The 17,486-nt window shown below is 45.9% G+C and overlaps 2 protein-coding genes and 1 long non-coding RNA gene across 3 annotated transcripts; 1 reads left to right on the top strand and 2 right to left on the bottom strand.

Annotated features, from left to right (window-relative positions):
- Nucleotides 1-890: 890 nt before the first annotated feature.
- Nucleotides 891-4,339, bottom strand: LOC123126032 (uncharacterized). Its single transcript, XR_006461538.1, has 3 exons — nt 3,823-4,339; nt 3,603-3,718; nt 891-3,215 (listed from the first exon to the last, which is right to left on the bottom strand). It is a non-coding gene; the product is annotated as an uncharacterized lncRNA (long non-coding RNA).
- A 1,207-nt stretch (nt 4,340-5,546) lies between these two features.
- Nucleotides 5,547-9,204, top strand: LOC123123569 (zinc finger CCCH domain-containing protein 25). The gene is made up of 5 exons (XM_044544094.1): nt 5,547-5,873; nt 5,971-6,080; nt 6,191-6,378; nt 7,515-7,769; nt 8,430-9,204. Exons 1-5 carry the CDS (start codon nt 5,701-5,703, stop codon nt 8,916-8,918), a joined length of 1,215 nt encoding a protein of 404 aa, XP_044400029.1. The 5' UTR covers nt 5,547-5,700; the 3' UTR covers nt 8,919-9,204.
- A 235-nt stretch (nt 9,205-9,439) lies between these two features.
- On the bottom strand, nt 9,440-13,450 carry LOC123123566 (anthranilate synthase alpha subunit 1, chloroplastic). The gene is made up of 11 exons (XM_044544093.1): nt 13,140-13,450; nt 12,795-12,988; nt 12,456-12,648; nt 12,053-12,204; nt 11,774-11,889; nt 11,427-11,673; nt 11,277-11,333; nt 10,836-10,988; nt 10,432-10,512; nt 10,162-10,248; nt 9,440-9,938 (listed from the first exon to the last, which is right to left on the bottom strand). Exons 1-11 carry the CDS (start codon nt 13,360-13,362, stop codon nt 9,600-9,602), a joined length of 1,842 nt encoding a protein of 613 aa, XP_044400028.1. The 5' UTR covers nt 13,363-13,450; the 3' UTR covers nt 9,440-9,599.
- Between the last annotated feature and the right edge of the window lie 4,036 nt (nt 13,451-17,486).

Here is a 17,486-nt window from a genome sequence, read left to right on the forward strand (position 1 = left end):
TGAAAGTACATGGGCGACAGTGTCTGCCTACTACATCTTGGTATGGAGGTTCTCCGCTCGGGCGCATGGGTGAGGGCAAGGTCTTACTCTGCTAGGTGATTACTTAGACCAGACAGGGAATCTTGGATCTTTAGATCCAGCGGCAATGACAAGTTTTTCGCTGCTTGATTCTACCACCACAGACAAGAACGCCGGAGCATGAGGACGGTATAAGACTGTTGGAGCATCCCAAATTGGGATTTGCCAGTGTTGGTAACCTTCCACCTTTGATCTTCGTTGCGAAGTGTAGCGACAACCTTTTGCCGTTCAGAGTTGTTGGTGGAAACTAGCTCTTGGTGCGGCTTGACTGTCCACTTGTGCGAGGATGGTCTTCTTGCATGGCACCTCAAGTCAAGACCGTGATATGTATGTAGCTGTTGGGATCACGAAAGGTGGTGGCGACATCACAACTGATATCAAGAAATGGTTGGTGTGGATACAATTGATGTTGTAGATTATTGATCATTATTTGATCGCTTCGGAGTTTTTTCTTCCTTTTACTGCACTAAGGCATAACTTCGGTCATGTTTGATTTTGCTAGTTGTTGGTGTAATTTTTGTGTGTACGTACGTTGGTGTTGGCTGCATGGATCATATCTACGCAGAGGCCGGATTTATGCTTATTGTGCTTGTATCCCCTTAATCCTTCATTTTAAGTTAATAAAATCCACCCTTTTTGAAAATCTAAGTTTTTACTGTCGTGAGAACCTTTCACAAGGAAAGTGATATATAAGTTTTGAACGACATAACTGTATAAGCTTCTGTTAGAATGTCAAACCATCTACAGAAAAAGGCTTTCACCTTGTTTTATATATAAAGCAACGATCACCATACAACATCACATCACACCACACACACCCAAGACAAGATATATAGGTGTTGAGACTCAGCAACACCACCCCATACATCTCCAAGTGAAACAAAATATGGACAATAAGCATGACTGGAGACAACGGAGGTCTCAACCGGTAACAAGCACGACAAAGAGACAAATCTAAGTGCCGACGTACAATGAGCTCCAAGATAATGCCTTCAGGAATGGCACAACATCAGAGCGTCGTCACCGCCCGATCCAAAGGATCAAGATTTTCACCTAGAGCAACATGAAGGACAAAGCAATCACGACGAAGCCTTGAAGAAGGGGGCGCCGCCCAAGGACACCGCCATCGTCAGCCTGGCCAGAGCCAGACAAGGTTTTCACCCGGCAAGCGCACTCCTCATCTGACCAGGGTGCGGCAAGCAACATGACACCTGCCACACCACCGATATAGAACGCCGATCACCAGTCACCACACCGCCCACATGACCATGGCAACCGACCAGCATCGGAGCAGCGAGCTCCGCCCACCAGCACCGCGGCTCCCACATGGCCGTCGTCCTGCCACCAGGCACCCTGGATCCCATCCAAGAGCCCGGGCCTTGGACCGACCGGCAATACCCAACCACCGACGGAGCCGACAATGTCTGCCTAGACCAAAGTCAATCTAGCACCAAGAGCCACTAGGATGGGGAAGGGGAGGAGAAGGAGCGGACCATGTCCACAGTGCGTCGGCAACGGGTGGCCCGGCTAACTCAGCGCCACCCTCCCACAGGCCTCCCCACACACCACCCCGGGATGCCCCACTACGGCGCTCCCAGCCCAGATCCGCGAGAGGCCAAACCCAGCCGCCCGCCCATCGACGAGGGGCGCCGGACCGACCGCAACCAACCGACCAAGAGAGCCTCGAGGAGCAGCACCACAAGCCACCCGCAGACGAGCTGATACTGGAACCGTGACCAACCGTCGTCACGCCCAGTCCTGCCCCACACTGCGAATTTGATGCACCACCGCCAAGAGCCCACATCGCCGCGAGAGCCGCCACCGCAGACCATCTGAAGCCAACACTACAACCATTCATTTGACTAAACTAGTAAGTATGCACGTGCACGCACGTATGATCGTAGAAAAGAATAATCTAACTAAAATCTTAATTTGAGGTCAACTGGATAGAACAAAAATCTCAAAACATAACAAAAGTAAGTGTGTAGACATGAAAAAATGCTTTGCTCCAAACATGTGTGATTGAATTACATGTTCTGACTTCAGAGTAGGTTACACATTCCAAGCAATAAAACTCCAGGTTCCTACTTGGTTCCAAGGAAACAAATATGTGTACAGTTCATACTATACTAACTAATATGAAATAACAACAGTGTCGGGTTGTAGCACCATTATGCACGACAGGTACAGACGTAACTCGTCTGTATATATCTGAGGAAAGTCTATATATATCCTAACTCTTAAGAAACTGCGGCAACATTTACACATGTGAAACACTGCATACCTCGACAAAAGATGATGTTTCATAGAAGCCACCCGGTGAATCCCAAAACTATAAAGCTCACATAAAACAAGATTATGTGCCAAGCACCATAGCTACGACTTTCTCCAAGAGAAAATTGTTACAATTCTATGCATATTCTGCTACAAACAAGCCTATAAACATGTTATTGACTATTGCATCTCTCAACTCAATGTCTAGAAGACGGGATTTAATGAACATTAACTTACTTTGCAGTCATTCATCGCTACAGTTGTAGGTCTTCTTTGCCAAATCCTCTGCAGTGAAGTCAAATTAGAAAACTTGACTTGCAAATTTTCAATTCAAGAAGCTTACACATATGGGGTTTTGTTGATTACCTTCTCGTTGTGTTTCTATGCTTATGTGGGGATAGATTGACAGTTGTAACTGGATTAATCCAAAAAAATCGCTCAAATGAATAACAAAAGTTAAAAGAGAACATGACAAAGGGAAGATTAACAGCTGACATCATGGATTAACATTGTTTTGGAATCAATATGTAATATGGAAAACCATCACCTCAAATTCATATATCAGGATTCAGAAGTAAGCAAGTATTAACAAAGGCCAGCAGCCAAAACAACAAGGATTTTGTTTATACAAAAAATAAAAGGCAGAAAACATCTCTTAGCTCCATATGAAACATGATGTATGGATGGGGAATAAGGACCTGATTCATACCTACTGCACGTGAGCATGCATAGCCGCTTCCGGATGCCGTCCTTGTCAAATGTTGCAACCCGATGCTATACTGCTACCTGATCCTTGACCGCCATGGGGAGGGCTCGCGTGTGCCCCTTTGGGTGGGCCTGGTGCTGGGCAAAGTTTGGCATCACTGCAAATAATTCCAAGAAGGACAGACATGGTCAAGTGGTTGCAAAGCAACTATACATATGAACACTTGAAACCTAAGAAGCACGGCTAGAAGAGAATATACTTGCAGTCAGCAGAAAAAATAATTAATCTTGTGTACATGTTTAACTGCAATCAATGTGTAATGACAATGTAGGCATCAACACAGGGATGATGGGTTGGGGCCTGGTTCTGTGACTGGAATGGTGTCTTTCAATCATGCAGGATTGAGGATTATCATCAGGAAACTAAAGATAGTGATGAGACGACTGACTGAATAACACATGATTCAACCAAGAAGGTATAATTTTGACTATATAAACAGAAAAGTAACAACCAAGAAGTGAGAACAGGGCTCGTCTTTATTTACCAGCCATGAATGAAGTGTCATTGTTGAGGATCTTGGGTCACAAACCGCTGCAGGAGGCCAATCTTCTCCAAGACCTCCGACGTGTAGGTGCGGTCGGACAACATGGTCAGGATACACTTGCGGAGGGGCATGCAGAAAACGAATCAGTCTAAGCAGACCCGGGCGATGCAATTAAGGATTCCCCAAATGAACAATTTAAGAGAAGAGAAAATTCTCAGACCTCGCCTCGAGCGCATGTTGGTGGCGTCGACCCTTCAATTCATCTCTGCGAAGGAAGACGGCCTGGACCCTGGCGCTCTTCTCCCACTGCGCCCCAACCCGCTCACCATACCCCCATGGCCATGTGCGCTGCCATCGGTTCCCCTTGCAGCCGTCCGCACTGCACCACGGCAACCACCACCGGCTACTCTGCGCGCCACACTCGCGGACGAGCTCTGCCGCACCACCTCACCCTGCTGCCTCCTTCCGACCAGAATCACCACCAGCACCTGCTTCGCGCCGCTGCTCGTCCGTCGTTGCCCTGCAGCCAATGCGCCGCTGCTCCCCACAGCCGTCGCCTCTCCGGCCGACCCCACAACTACCACCAAAGGAGTTTGGAGTCAACGGCATCCCCCTCGAAGATCTTTGATGGCGAAAACGAATCAGGTGAGGAGGGGGAGGAGGCGCACAGCATCGGGAGATCTTGCAGCAGATTTGATGCGAGAGTAGCCGGTTTGCATGGATCACATACGTCGGGTTGCAAGCATTACTATAATGTCATCCCTATTAATTAGGGATTGATTGTTGATTTCTTTATCTATTTATTATTATTATTAGGAGAGAGAAGAGGTCTGCCGGTGGAGTGGTGGTCAGTCTATTATAATTGCTAATTGCACCCTGATAACTCATCAGATCAATCTAATCCGTTAGATTTCATTGATTTAGATAATCAGACGATGCTAATTAACCGGTGTACACTTAACGGGGTGCACGAAAAAAAAGTTCTTGTTTAATTGTTTAATAGTAGTGGAGATCAATAAAAATTCCATAAGGCCTGGACATAGCATGCTCGATTTCGATGATGATTTATAACATGGTTTGCCTACTGTTAGGACCAGTTTTTATGTTATTTATTATTTGAGATGTGCTCCTCAATAAATCTTAAAACTATAATATTGTCCATATTTCAACCCACCTGCGGCCCATGTGCACATATATGGCACAACTAAATTTTGAAAACTCCAATTAGTCTGAATTTGCTAAGGCGAACATAGTGGAGCTCGATCTAGCTATGTTCGAAACTCCTATAGATTTTTTTTGCAGGGATCGAAACTCCTGTAGATGCATAGCAGGGGAGAGACTTTGGCTACATATACACGCGTGTACATGTATTTGAGTATTTTCACGTGAATATCCGTGTGATTTGTGTGTGAAAAAAAAGGAGAAAGAGTCGGCTCGGTTCAGGAGTACAATTTTCTTTTTGCTAAAATAGTGTCATTATCGACCTTGGCTATATGATTTAACTTGATTGATTAAGGCCTAGACATAATATGCTCGATTTCGCTGATATTTTATAGCATGGTTTGCCTATTATTATGACTAGTTTTTACGTTATTAATTAATTTGAATTGTGTTCCTTAATAAGTCTTAAAACTAAAATATTGTCCATATTTTTCCAACAACTTCTTCTCATTATGCACGACATCGACCCTCTAATCGACTATACTACATACAATCTTCCGATATAACCAATCTATTTATAAGTTATATATAAGAAATTTTATGAGAAATTTGAACTAATGATATTATTCAGTACAGTACTCCTATATGCCAAAACACTACATATGTGGTGATCTCTTTTACTAGTCTTGGCATCACCACCGACGTTAGATCCAAAATCTACGGTGGAGATTGCACCCTAGGACCGACCCCAGGGTGTTGGACTAGCCAAGAACCCTAACCCCAAAAAATTCCCCACCTTCTTCCCCTCCAAATCTCCCAATCCGCTGCCCCTTCCAGAAATTCTGCCCGAGATTCCGCACGAGCACCGCCGGTTCCCTCCAGGGAGGGGAGGGATCCGACCCATCTCGGCGGCGGCGGCGGCGGCGAGTCGGGGAAGATGAATCCCCTGACGCAGGTGAAGCGGACGCAGGTGATAAACCAGAAGGAGGCGGCGCTGGGCCTCAGCGAGGACGCCTCGTGGCACGCCAAGTTCAGGGGCTCTGCCTACGTCTTCGTCGGCGGCGTCCCCTTCGACCTCACCGAGGGCGACCTCCTCGCCGTCTTCGCGCAGTGAGTAGTAGACCACAGCAGCCCCAACCTAGCTTTTCCGCCCGTTCCCCCCTCCCGACGGATTTGGCACTGAGCGGTGTTCGATCTCTTTTCTCAGGTATGGCGAGGTGGTCGACGTGAACCTCGTGCGCGACAAGGCCACCGGCAAATCCAAGGGCTTCGCGTTCGTCGCGTATGAGGATCAGAGGAGCACGGTTCTTGCCGTAGGTGAGGCCCTTTTCCCCTTTCCTACTAGGTCGCTTCTGTCTGTAGTTCCAGTTGGTCCTTTTGCTGAAGTGCTAATATTTGTTTTGCTTCGTCTTCGTGTGGCCGCGTAGATAACTTGAATGGGGCTAAGGTTCTTGGGAGGATCATCAGGGTTGACCATGTGGAGAAGTACAAGAAGAAGGAGGAGGAGGACGAGGAGGAGCTGCAGAAGAAGAGGGAGGAGCGCGGCGTGTGCTATGCTTTCCAGAAAGGCGAGTGCAACCGCGGCGATGCGTGCAAATATTCCCATGATGAACAGGTATCTATCCTGCTTCTGAAATTTTCAAATTGGTATTCAATTTTTTTGCTAGGAATACACACAACCTATTCACCATTGTGCTCGTAGTGATTTGGACTAGTGATGTTTTCTAACTATAGCATGAACGAGGAGGATATTGCAAAATCATTAGGTAGAAAAATAGTTTCTTGCCATTTGATTATTTGTAGGAATGCAAACAAGCAATTAACTACCTGGCATATAGCAATATTTCACTGCATTGGTCCAACCGTCCAAGTCTTTTTTTTTTTTGACTGAACACTGAGGCAAAAAGCCCCACAGCCATTTATTAGAAAAACAGAGCACCAAGGTCTTACAGAAATAAAACACTAACTAGACTATCTAGACTAACTAGGCTATCTAGAATAATTACAAGGACAACAGAGTCTGTTACCTAATTGCAGCAGGACTATATACAAATAAATACAACCAGGGTTCATGGCAGGGTACTGATCCAATGTAAAAGCAAGGGCTTTACTGCTTATTCGTTAGGAATGCACACAAGTGATTTACAACCTGCCTCATAGTAATTTGCACAAGTGAAGTTCTTTCACGATAGTGTCAAAAACGTCTTATATCAAGTTACGGAGGGAGTAGAAAATTAGTTCCTGACATTTCACTCCAATGGTCTGTGAAATAACGCTCTGTGGTAATAATTTACACCTGCATTTCTCAAGATAAAGATATGTTGGAAACTTATACTTGTACAGTAAGGCCTTTACATTTGTTGTGGTCATCATTTTACTTCAGTCAAATGACCTTATAACCTTCCAAAGCATATGTTGCAGAATTCAATGAAAGAATGGGGTGAACGACCAGTAGTCGTTGCAAGTACATGCTCCATTTATGCCATTGTTAACTTGTTCTAGGTTTGGTTACATGCTATAGATTATTTACTTTGGGACAATTTTATTGTTATTTCCGCAATATTTATCTGCTTCTCCAAATGCACAAATCAATCACTAATATTGGATTACAAATGTGTTATTATAATGTTACTTGGCTGGAAACATTTGCCCTTTGTACTAGGCCCTATAGTTTATCGGTAACCTTCGTAAGTACTTCCACTGAACCGTCATGATTGCCAACTTATTCTGGTGTTCATGGTTATATTTCAGAGAAATGCAAACACTGGTTGGGGTTCTAAGGAGGATGACCCAAAATGGGAGCATGACAGGCACCGTGGTCCACAAAATAAGGGGGAATCCCGTGGCATCTGCTATGCTTTCCAGAAAGGCGAATGCAGTCGGGGAGATTCCTGCAGATTTTCGCATGATGAGCAGGTAGCTGTCCAGGGCCGTGGCGTCTGCTACGCTTTCCAGAAAGGCGAGTGCAGTCGCGGAGCTTCCTGCAGATTTTCACATGATGAGCAGGTAACTGTCCTGCTTGTGCATCTACCAAGTAGTTATATAGGAGAGCACACATGGCAACAGACTACATAGTTTGTGTTAATTTCCACGAGAAGTTTTCTCGCAATATGAACGTGTTATATTGCCAGTTTAGTTATTAATAGAAAATGAGTTGCTTGTCATTTCGCCACGACGTCCGTTTAGAGTATTTATATTGATATTTTATCAAGGGAACATGCTGAAAACTTGTGCTTATAACAGTTAGGCCTTTAGTGTTTGTACTTCAGTTGGATGAGCCATTACCTGCAAAAGATATTTCATGAAGTCCGTAGCAGATATGTCGTTTCGGAGAACATTCCCACATTGCCAGAGGTTTTACCATTTGTTGTTGGAAACACAAGCACCATTTTTTTATTGCATTGCGCTAGATATGGCTGTATGCTAGAGATTGTCGCTTTCGACATGATTTATGATATTTTTGCAGCATGCTACATGCTTCACTGAATGCACTGTAATAATAACTCACCAATTTATGGTTATGGGTGCGCATTTTCTATTGTTGCCTGGCTGGAAATTATGTGTCCTCTACTTGGCCGTATAGTTCATCAGTAACGTTGTTCAGTAGTTCCAGTAAAAAGCCATTGCTTGGCAACTAATTCTGATGTTTGTGAATTATATTTTCAGAGGAATGCAAACACTGATCGAGGTTCTAGGGAGGACAGCAGTGCAAGACGGCAGCATGACCATGATCCACCAAAGAGGCACAAAAATTTCCCTGACAGGAATAAAGAAGAGGCGAGATCAGGAGACAGGGATGGTCAAACCTCAAGATCAGAGTTGTGCAGGGACCGAGATTCTAGGTCAAGGCATGGTGATAGAGACACAAAAGAGAGTGACAGGAACAGGCACGAGAAATCCCCCGAGAGATCAAGAGGCGACAGGCAGAGGGGTGATGACAGGGGAAGAGAAGAAAGATCAGACACAAGAGATAGGGACAGGGACAGGCGGGAGAAATCCCCTGAGAGATCAAGAGGCGATAGGCAGAGAGGCGATGACAGGGGAATAGAAGAAAGATCAGAGAGCAAGCGGTCTAGGCACGATAGAGATTCTGGTGGCCGTTACGAAAGAAGGTCTGATGAAGAGGAAGAACGGTACAGGAAATCCCGGAGATGAATGTCGGTTTATTAGGGCATTCACTGCCGTTGCGGTTCTAGTAAGGTTGATGTTTGTACTTGTACAAGGTGAACAATTTTGTTAGTTGTTTGATGTTTGGCGCTAGATGTCCAGGTGTAACCTGGTTGTTCTTTCCCTTTTACAAAGTTTTTCAACATACTAGCCCATGGATGATTTTGCAGGGTATTAACTCAATCCATTGGTTTACACTGTTCATTATTGTTATAACACTTATCTGGTGAATTGTATCACTTCGGAAAATCTTACTAGCTGCACATTCTTAGCACCTCCATTCTGCTATAATTTACCAGAAAATTGACACTATTAGAGCAATATATAATTACTGAAAATTCAGTTAAATAATACTCTCTCTGTTCCTAAATACTCCCTCCTTCCCAAAATAAGTGCCTTAACCTTAGTATAATTTTATACTAAAGTTAGTACAAAGTTGAGACACTTATTTTGGAACGGAGGGAGTATATGACATTACCCAAACGTCATATATTTGGGAATTAATGAAATGGCAGAAAAGCAAATGTCCAGTCTGCTGTACATTTTATTGACTGAACTTATTACACTAAGCTACAACTGTTTATTCGGTGCAGCAAAGAACCCACATCAAACACGCTCCGAAGGTTTCTGCTAGACTTCAAAATAGAAAAAGTGAACGCCCATCTGGTCCTATGCGTCGGAGAAGTCCACGAACGTCGACTCGGCGAGATCGATGGCGCGAGCGAGGCCGGCGGCCTTGTTCTGGCACTCCTGCTGCTCGTCGTCCGGCTTACTGTCGGCGACAATCCCGGCGCCGGTCTGGAGGTGCGCCACCCACTCCTGGCGCGCGTTGCTGCTGTCTGCGGCGTATGAGTACATGGTGTCGAACCGGGATGCCGTTGGGAAGACGATGGTGCGCAGGGCGAGGGCGATGTCCATGTCACCGCGGAAGGAGATCTGGCCGAAGCCGCCGCTGTATGGCCCGCGCATCGTCACTTCCATCTCATCGATCAGCTCCATCGCTCTCACCTGGTGAGTTTCAGAAGGAAGCATATGGGAGCTTGCTCAGTGAATTCAGGGTTAAATCATGGAGGCACTGAATTTGAACAACAGCTTTCTGGAACTCAATAGAAATATGATTGATTTGACACTTATCTATACTCCGTTTGGCATCGCCATTGGTTTTTCCAAAACAGTTATTCAGTTTCAATGCATCTAGGTGATGATGCGATAGCAGCAAGCATGCACTTACCTTGGGAGCACCACTGACGGTTCCAACAGGCAATGCAGCTCGCAGGGCATCCCAACATGTAAGTTCGTCACGCAGCTCCCCAGTAACCTACAGAAGTAGACCCACACATTATGAGAATTGTTAACACAATTTCAGCAAAAACAGATGGATGTCGTTAGATTTACTTGCTCCAAGAAAATAGAGAAAACCATATACAATGTTGATTGTGCATATTATGACATTGCATCAAATGACTATTTGAAGTTTGTCTGAAGAATTAGACTGACTTACCGTCGAGCTAATGTGCATGACATGTGAATATCGCTCAATATTCATCAATTTCTCCACCTTTACTGTTCCTGGTTTCGACACCTGGAAAAAATGGCGAAGTTGAACACAACTCAATCTAGATGAAGTCAAAAGTGTACCAAAACAGCTAAGCGGTTTTGATCAAACAAGATTGCTTGAAATTAGGATAAAATTCCACTGGATCTAACTAAGTAGAGATTTTATTATCACTAATGCGCCACTAACAAAACGGAAATGGATGTCAATAGTTGCCAGCCGGAATAAATGGTGGCCAGGAGGAACTTGATGGCACATGGGTACCTTACCAATCTTTATTTGGCAAATTGTGAAATGTATTAGAGATTGAATTGAATGGAAACTATAAAACAAATGGGTGACAGACAAACCTTTCCAACATCATTCCGACCTAGATCTACCAACATAATGTGCTCAGCACGCTGTTTTTCGTCACTCAACAAGAGCTGTTCTAGAACCTTGTCTTCAGCTTTTGTTTTTCCTCTCCTGATTGTTCCAGCAAGAGGCCGATTGACAACTGTCCTCTGAGAAAAGGAAAAATAACAGGTCATGTTATTCATTTGGCACCTACAACTTTTCTAGAAGATTGTGGACGTGCAAATATCAAAGAGTTTCTGCAATAACTTTCTTGAATTATTAGCACACGACAACAAAATGATAACTATATAAAATTGTCTCCATCTTGTAAAGCAAATAGATAGCACCTACGATACGAAAAGTTAACTTCCACTACATATTGCAGTTACAAACAAGGTTTGGAAGCAAGCCCATAACTAAAGATGCAAAAGATAGAACTCCCTATTTTGGCTTACCTTTGCGACCCGAGTAAGAATCTCAGGACTTGATGCTACGAGAATACAACCTCGTGCCTGCAATAATGTTACAGGAGATTAACCTTACTGATTATTATGTGTCACGATCATGACTTTTCCTGCTTAGAATACTGCAAATATTCAGATTACCTGTAAATAGGCCATATAAGGGCTAGGATTGACAATACGCAATGCACGATACACCTCAAAAGGGTCGGCGAATGTACGTCTCTCAAAACGTTGACTTAGTACTACTTGAAAAATATCACCTGCTAGAATGTGTTCTTTTGCTTGCACAACAGACTTCTTGTAATCCTCGCTAGACATTGTTGATTTCTGTAGTGCTGAGCCGAATTGCCCAACGTTAAGCTTAATAGAACCAGCAGAAAGGGTTGGGCTACATCAATATTTCATTGAACTAGATCAGTGGGAAATAGAAAATTAGAAGAATAAAACTAAGGCATGCAAAAGAGAGTTGGCCAAACTTTAAAACTCACACATTACTGCTATGCAATCTTGATAACAAAGCTTCCAGCCGATTTTTCCCATCTTCATATGCTTCATCAATTGAGTTATAGCAGTCCAATCTCACCCAATGAATAACATGTGTTTTCTGCATCGAACAAAACACATCATATGAGGCATGCCTTCAAATATCTGAATAAATTAGCTGATTTGAGATATACTTCAAATGAGTTCATTTGTATAGACAACAAACGATATACGGACGTCTGAATTAGAGAAAATGCATACAAGTGTTCCATAATTATCCATACCTTTTCAACATGATCAAACACAACGACGTCATTGTAGAGGCCTAAATGAATGTCAGGAAGGTTCCTATCATCCTCTGGCGCCTTAGAAAATGGAAGCTTCTTTGTCTCAACATAACGCACCGTATCATATGAGAAGAATCCAACCCATCCTCCTACATAGTTTTCAAATACAATCAACATTCTTCACAAAAGAAACATAACCAACTCTCAACAAAGGATGAAGATCACACTCTCTGTAGATAGAAAAGGGCATCCACAATGGACCCGTTCAGCCCAACGTGGCATGGCCAAAAAAGGACCATGGTATATGCTTAATTAGCAAGTACTAACTGCATGCCCCACTACATCACAACATTTGTAGAGCATTAAGGTAATGAAAGTGACACACATATATAAGTCTTACCACAAAAGGCATCAGGCAGGCCATCAACTGTAATCTGCGGATTCCACTGCGCCATGATGTCCCTTGGGACGGTCATGGGGTCAGCCGCGTACTGCTCCTCCTTGGTCCTCATCTCGTGGTCCATGACCGTCACCTGGTTGGCCTTGGCCACGATCTCCATGGCCGGCTGCGCCCCCACCACGCTGTACCTCCCCTGCAGTGTGCAGATTGCAGATTGCAGACCAACCAACAACCCGGCACGCGACAGATTCAAACGATTCTGATTTTGTCTTGGGGAGGATACGAATGGATAATGAAGCAGTTAATCGTGAGGCTGTGTGGGCAAAGGCAGGGACGAACCACATTGGTGCCCTCGGAGGCCTGCTCCACGGACTCGAAGAGGAAGCTGGGCGCCTCGCGGTCGTCCTCCCGGACCAGGCAGCGGTAGGCGAGCACCGGAGTGAGGTGGTCGGAGAAGATGCAGCGCTGGAGGGGCAGCAGCGTGTGCCCCGCCGCCGCCCCCGACCTGAACGCCTCCTCCTCCTCCCGCACCGCTGCACGCGCGCGACACACAACGCCACATTCAGTCAGTCGGTCGGTCAGTCGCGCAGAGCCACAGATAATCAGCGCCGCGAGGTTCCGGGGAGGGCAGAATGTGCTGGGCGCGCGCAGCACGGGTCGGGCGGGAGTGGGGAGGAGACTCACCGACGGCGTCGAGCTTCTGGAAGGCGGTGGCGGCGCGGCACGCGACGGCGGGGCGCGCGAGAGGCGCCAGCGGCGGCGAGGCAAGCGCGCTCGCGCGGAAGCCGACGGCGAGGCGCCCCTGCTGGGGCGGCAGAGGCGGCAGCGACGGCGGGAGAGTCCCCCTCGGCACGCGCGTCGACGGCTGCGCGGGGCGCAGCGAGAGCGCGAGGCCGGCCGCCGCCATCTGATTTGTTTGACTATCTGTGGCGAGAGAGACTGGGCCTCACGGAGGGAGGGTACGGCGTGCGGAATCGGGGAGGCGGGTAGGGAGGGAGTGGACGGGGTCTCTGTCTCCGATATGTAGGCCACACATAAGATGGGGACTGACTGCACAAATCAAATCAAAACAATGGGGATTTGATTTATGCTATGTATTGAGATTCTATGGATTAGAAAACTGATAAATGGATGATATAAAGCTCGCTCCAAACATAGCCATATGTGTGTCAGATAATCATGTTGCGCAAGATAACACAACATGCATGAGCTGTCAAAGTGTCTCTGGTTCCCACGTCATCGCAGCTCCACGAGCAATACTCCAACAAGCTTGGAGCACTCCAAATGCCCTTTCCACATCCTTCCTAGCCGCCTCTTGCATGGTTGCAAAGCGGGTTTGTTTGTTGCCTTGGGGATCAGATATGGACTTCACAAAACGCCGCCCTGTGAGGATAGATACCATCGGCAAGGTAGTACCCTATGGTGTAGTTGTGTCTGTTGACGGTATAGTTGTACGGTGGAGCTTCCCCGTTGCAGAGCCTCTTGAACAAAGTTTGATCACATTGATGTCATATAAAAGCATGCCAAATCCACAAGTCCTGCGGTGCCATTGTTTCAAGTATGATGGTGGCTTCTTTGACGTGACTTGGTATTACCCACACAAACCTTTTGGGCAATTCTTCCACTGGCAGTGCATGCAATCAACTGAACCTAGTATACATGGGAATTCTCTTGCTGCTCCAATTGCCAACAATTTTTTTGTGTCCTCCATAGTTGCCTCTCTCATGTACTCTGGTACGAACACCTTTCACCACAGTGCATCTAAGTTGCACCGTGGTGTTCAGGACCGTGGTCACTCCAATCCGAATTTCTGCATCAATTGCATATGTTGCTTTACCATAAACAAACATCCTGAGAGCAGCCGTGCATTTCTGCAAAGAAGAGAAGAAAAATTTTCTGAAACAGTCCTTCCTCAGCACGAAGTTGTCATCGGCCTTCTCCATGCCTTGCACAACCCGCAAGAACAAGTTTTTGCTCGTCCGGTAGCGATAACGAAACAAAGTTTCATGGGATGTTGTGACAAATGTGAAGTAGTACATGTATAGAAGCCGTGCACTGGTAATCCCATCACGGGGAATCACTCTTCGGCCCTTGATGGAACCACGAAGTTTAGGGCGTGTTCATCATCATCATCATCATCATCATCATCATTTTGGCATCCTCTCGATTGAATCTAACGACGTGATGAACTCGCCGAATATGAATTCCTCAAGATCATCGTTTTCATAGCCATCATTCCACGCCGAATCCATTGGTGACCTAGAAGTAATGACCGAAAGAATTAAAAACCGGCTCGGACATTTCATCGAACACGTAGAGCACGGGCTGAAAATATGGGAGTTTGATGTACCAGGGCGGCGTCTGGTGGCGGCCTGGTCTGCGACGGTGTGCGTTGGGGCGTCCGGTGGTGAAGCCTTGAGTTGAGGATGACAACGGGGCATTGATAGTGGCAAAAGTTCAATGGCAGATGTGCGGAGGAGGGCGAACACAGAAGAGAAGAGGGTTGCTCAAGCAAGGAGCGGGGATGCGGATATGAGCGAATTGGCATGACCCCTAGTTGTTAGTCCAACGTGGCGAGCGGGTCCGGGCGCCCCATATCCACCCCAAATTTGGGCCGGATATGGGGAGTGTCGGTCAATCCGAGCATTTGGGCCAGTTATGGGGAGACCAATTGGGTGACGTTTTTCCGTCCGGGCACTAACCAGACAACCCATCCGGGCGTTTGGGACGGGTATGGAGGATCCGGTTGTAGATACTCTAAGTCGCAGCGTGATTCAATTTCCACCCATATATATGAATGGAATCTAGTACTTCGCTTGTATGTTGAATCTATTTTAGTGAGGGCAAATTTGCCTATAAATTTCTGCGTGTCGTCTATAGGGTGGGGAACTAGGGAAGAAATAGTTGGCCAATGAGATACTGATCCCACGCACCGAAGAATTTTGGAGGCTTTATCAAAGCGATTCTGAGTTTGTGCATGGGCTCTCAAGTTATTTATAACGACGACTTCAATAACGATTTTGGCGATAAAAAATTATGGCACATCTGCCATAGTTGCTCTTATTATTTTTAACATAGTATAATTGTAGACACTCACATACACATATAATCACCTCTATGAATGTACACCCTATCCATATGAGCACCTACAGAATATTGAGCCGGCACAACATTTTAAGTTTGACGAACTCACTATAGACGCCTCGTAGTTGACAATAATGTCGCCTCCCACTGAACGAACATTATCGAGAAGATTGGTGCCGGGGGAAACCCTAGAACTTGTTCAGGCAACAATGGCGACGCCGTCCCATCCCTTCTTGAAGGTGTTACTTGGTGCACGACGCTTCGGAATGCTGGGAGCGTGGTGGTACTTCTTTAGAGGGTGCAGGGGTTGCCGGGCTTCCTTTCTCCGTTGATCTGCCGGTGTCGGCATTTATTTCTCTGTTTTTCTTCTTGTCTTTCATTTTGGGCTTTTCTGTGCTGTGGCCCCAGCATGCTGGATGTATCGGACGTTTGCTTTACATATAAAGCGTGGGGAAACTCTCTATCATCATTATTGAGAAAATTGAAATAAATTCAGAAAAATGCAAACACCAGCATCAAATCTAAGCTTGAATCCTGGTGTGCTGGTTCCACCACAAGGAACCTAATCATTTGGGCTAGACTCGGTTTATAGTTGCTCTTAGTTGGCCATATTCTTTGCGATGGAATCTGCTTACCACATTCATAGGGAAAATATGTGCATTTGTGCGTTCATAAGATGGGGTGTATATACGTGTGCATGAGGGTGTGCCACTGTGCCATTGCAAAAGGAAAAAAGAATCATATCGATCCATCATGTAATCATTCGCAAAAAGGAGAAAACATCCATCCATCATTTGTGATTTACCGTGTTAAAAAAATTCAATCAATCCATCCATCCATGATCCATCCCGTAATCATCATTGGCTAAAAAGAGGAGAAAACGCCCATCCACCCCGTAACGCGATGTCGTGAACCACGTGTGCGTCGTCCCGTTTCCGTTTGTCGCCGGTTTTTGGCCCGGCCCTGCCCGGAGACAAGACGTGCGCGATCGGAAGGGAAAGATTGTTGGTACGTGCAAGATTCTCGCGGGCCGGCGGCGACGGCGTGCCGGACGAGTTAGCGCACTGTTAGCGCATGCTGGGAAATTATTAGCTGGCGATGAATTTCGGCATGGGACAGAAGAATCTGACTGTGCATGCACCACCTTCGTCCATCCGGTCACTTCGAGGCTAGTAAAGTGAAATTTTAGTAGGATGCCTTAGCAAACCGAAGAGGTAACATGTGCAAGTTAGAGAGATGCATGCGGCAGGCATGTGAGATAATCAATCAGCTGCTGCATGCAGGATAATGATCAAGCTGGTGCGTGTTGTGTTGGTAACACTCACTAACAGAGAGCAGTGTGTAGAAGCAAGGTTAAAGTCTATCATTGGTGTAAAGTGTCACGAGAGCTGCTCCTGTGCACATACATGCGCAGCGCAGGTCAGGTGTATGTAACGGAAGACACTCCTCTGCTCTTGCTCTGTTACCACGCGTCAGTCAGAGCAAGCAAACACACGATGGAAAGCAGAGCGCCCGGCGGGCAGGTCGGCCGGGAGTAAGGATGGCAATTTTACCCACGGGTACGGGTACCCGCGGGTACCGTACCCGCATGGGCAGGGTATGGGCACACTTTTATACCCATGGATAGTACCCATACCCTACCCGTTAAGTCATGGGCAGGGTACGGGTATAATCGTGTACCCGCGGGTATACCCATACCCTGCCCGCTTGTGAACTAATATTATGTTGTGGTCAAATATTGACATGAACCACAATTCATATAGATGAATGAAATAATTTTTATAAAATAGACACGCCGCAATAGTTCACATTCAAAATCATGTGCAATATCAAAAGGTAGCAAGCTTGTCCCTACGAATACGCAATTAAACAAAATAAAACGTGAGCCACAACCGGCCATGATAAAAATTAAGCAACATCATTGTCGCCAAGATCGTTGCCACCACC

Source organism: Triticum aestivum, chromosome 5D (assembly GCF_018294505.1).
Source record: "Triticum aestivum cultivar Chinese Spring chromosome 5D, IWGSC CS RefSeq v2.1, whole genome shotgun sequence".
Classification (NCBI taxonomy): Eukaryota; Viridiplantae; Streptophyta; class Magnoliopsida; order Poales; family Poaceae; genus Triticum; species Triticum aestivum.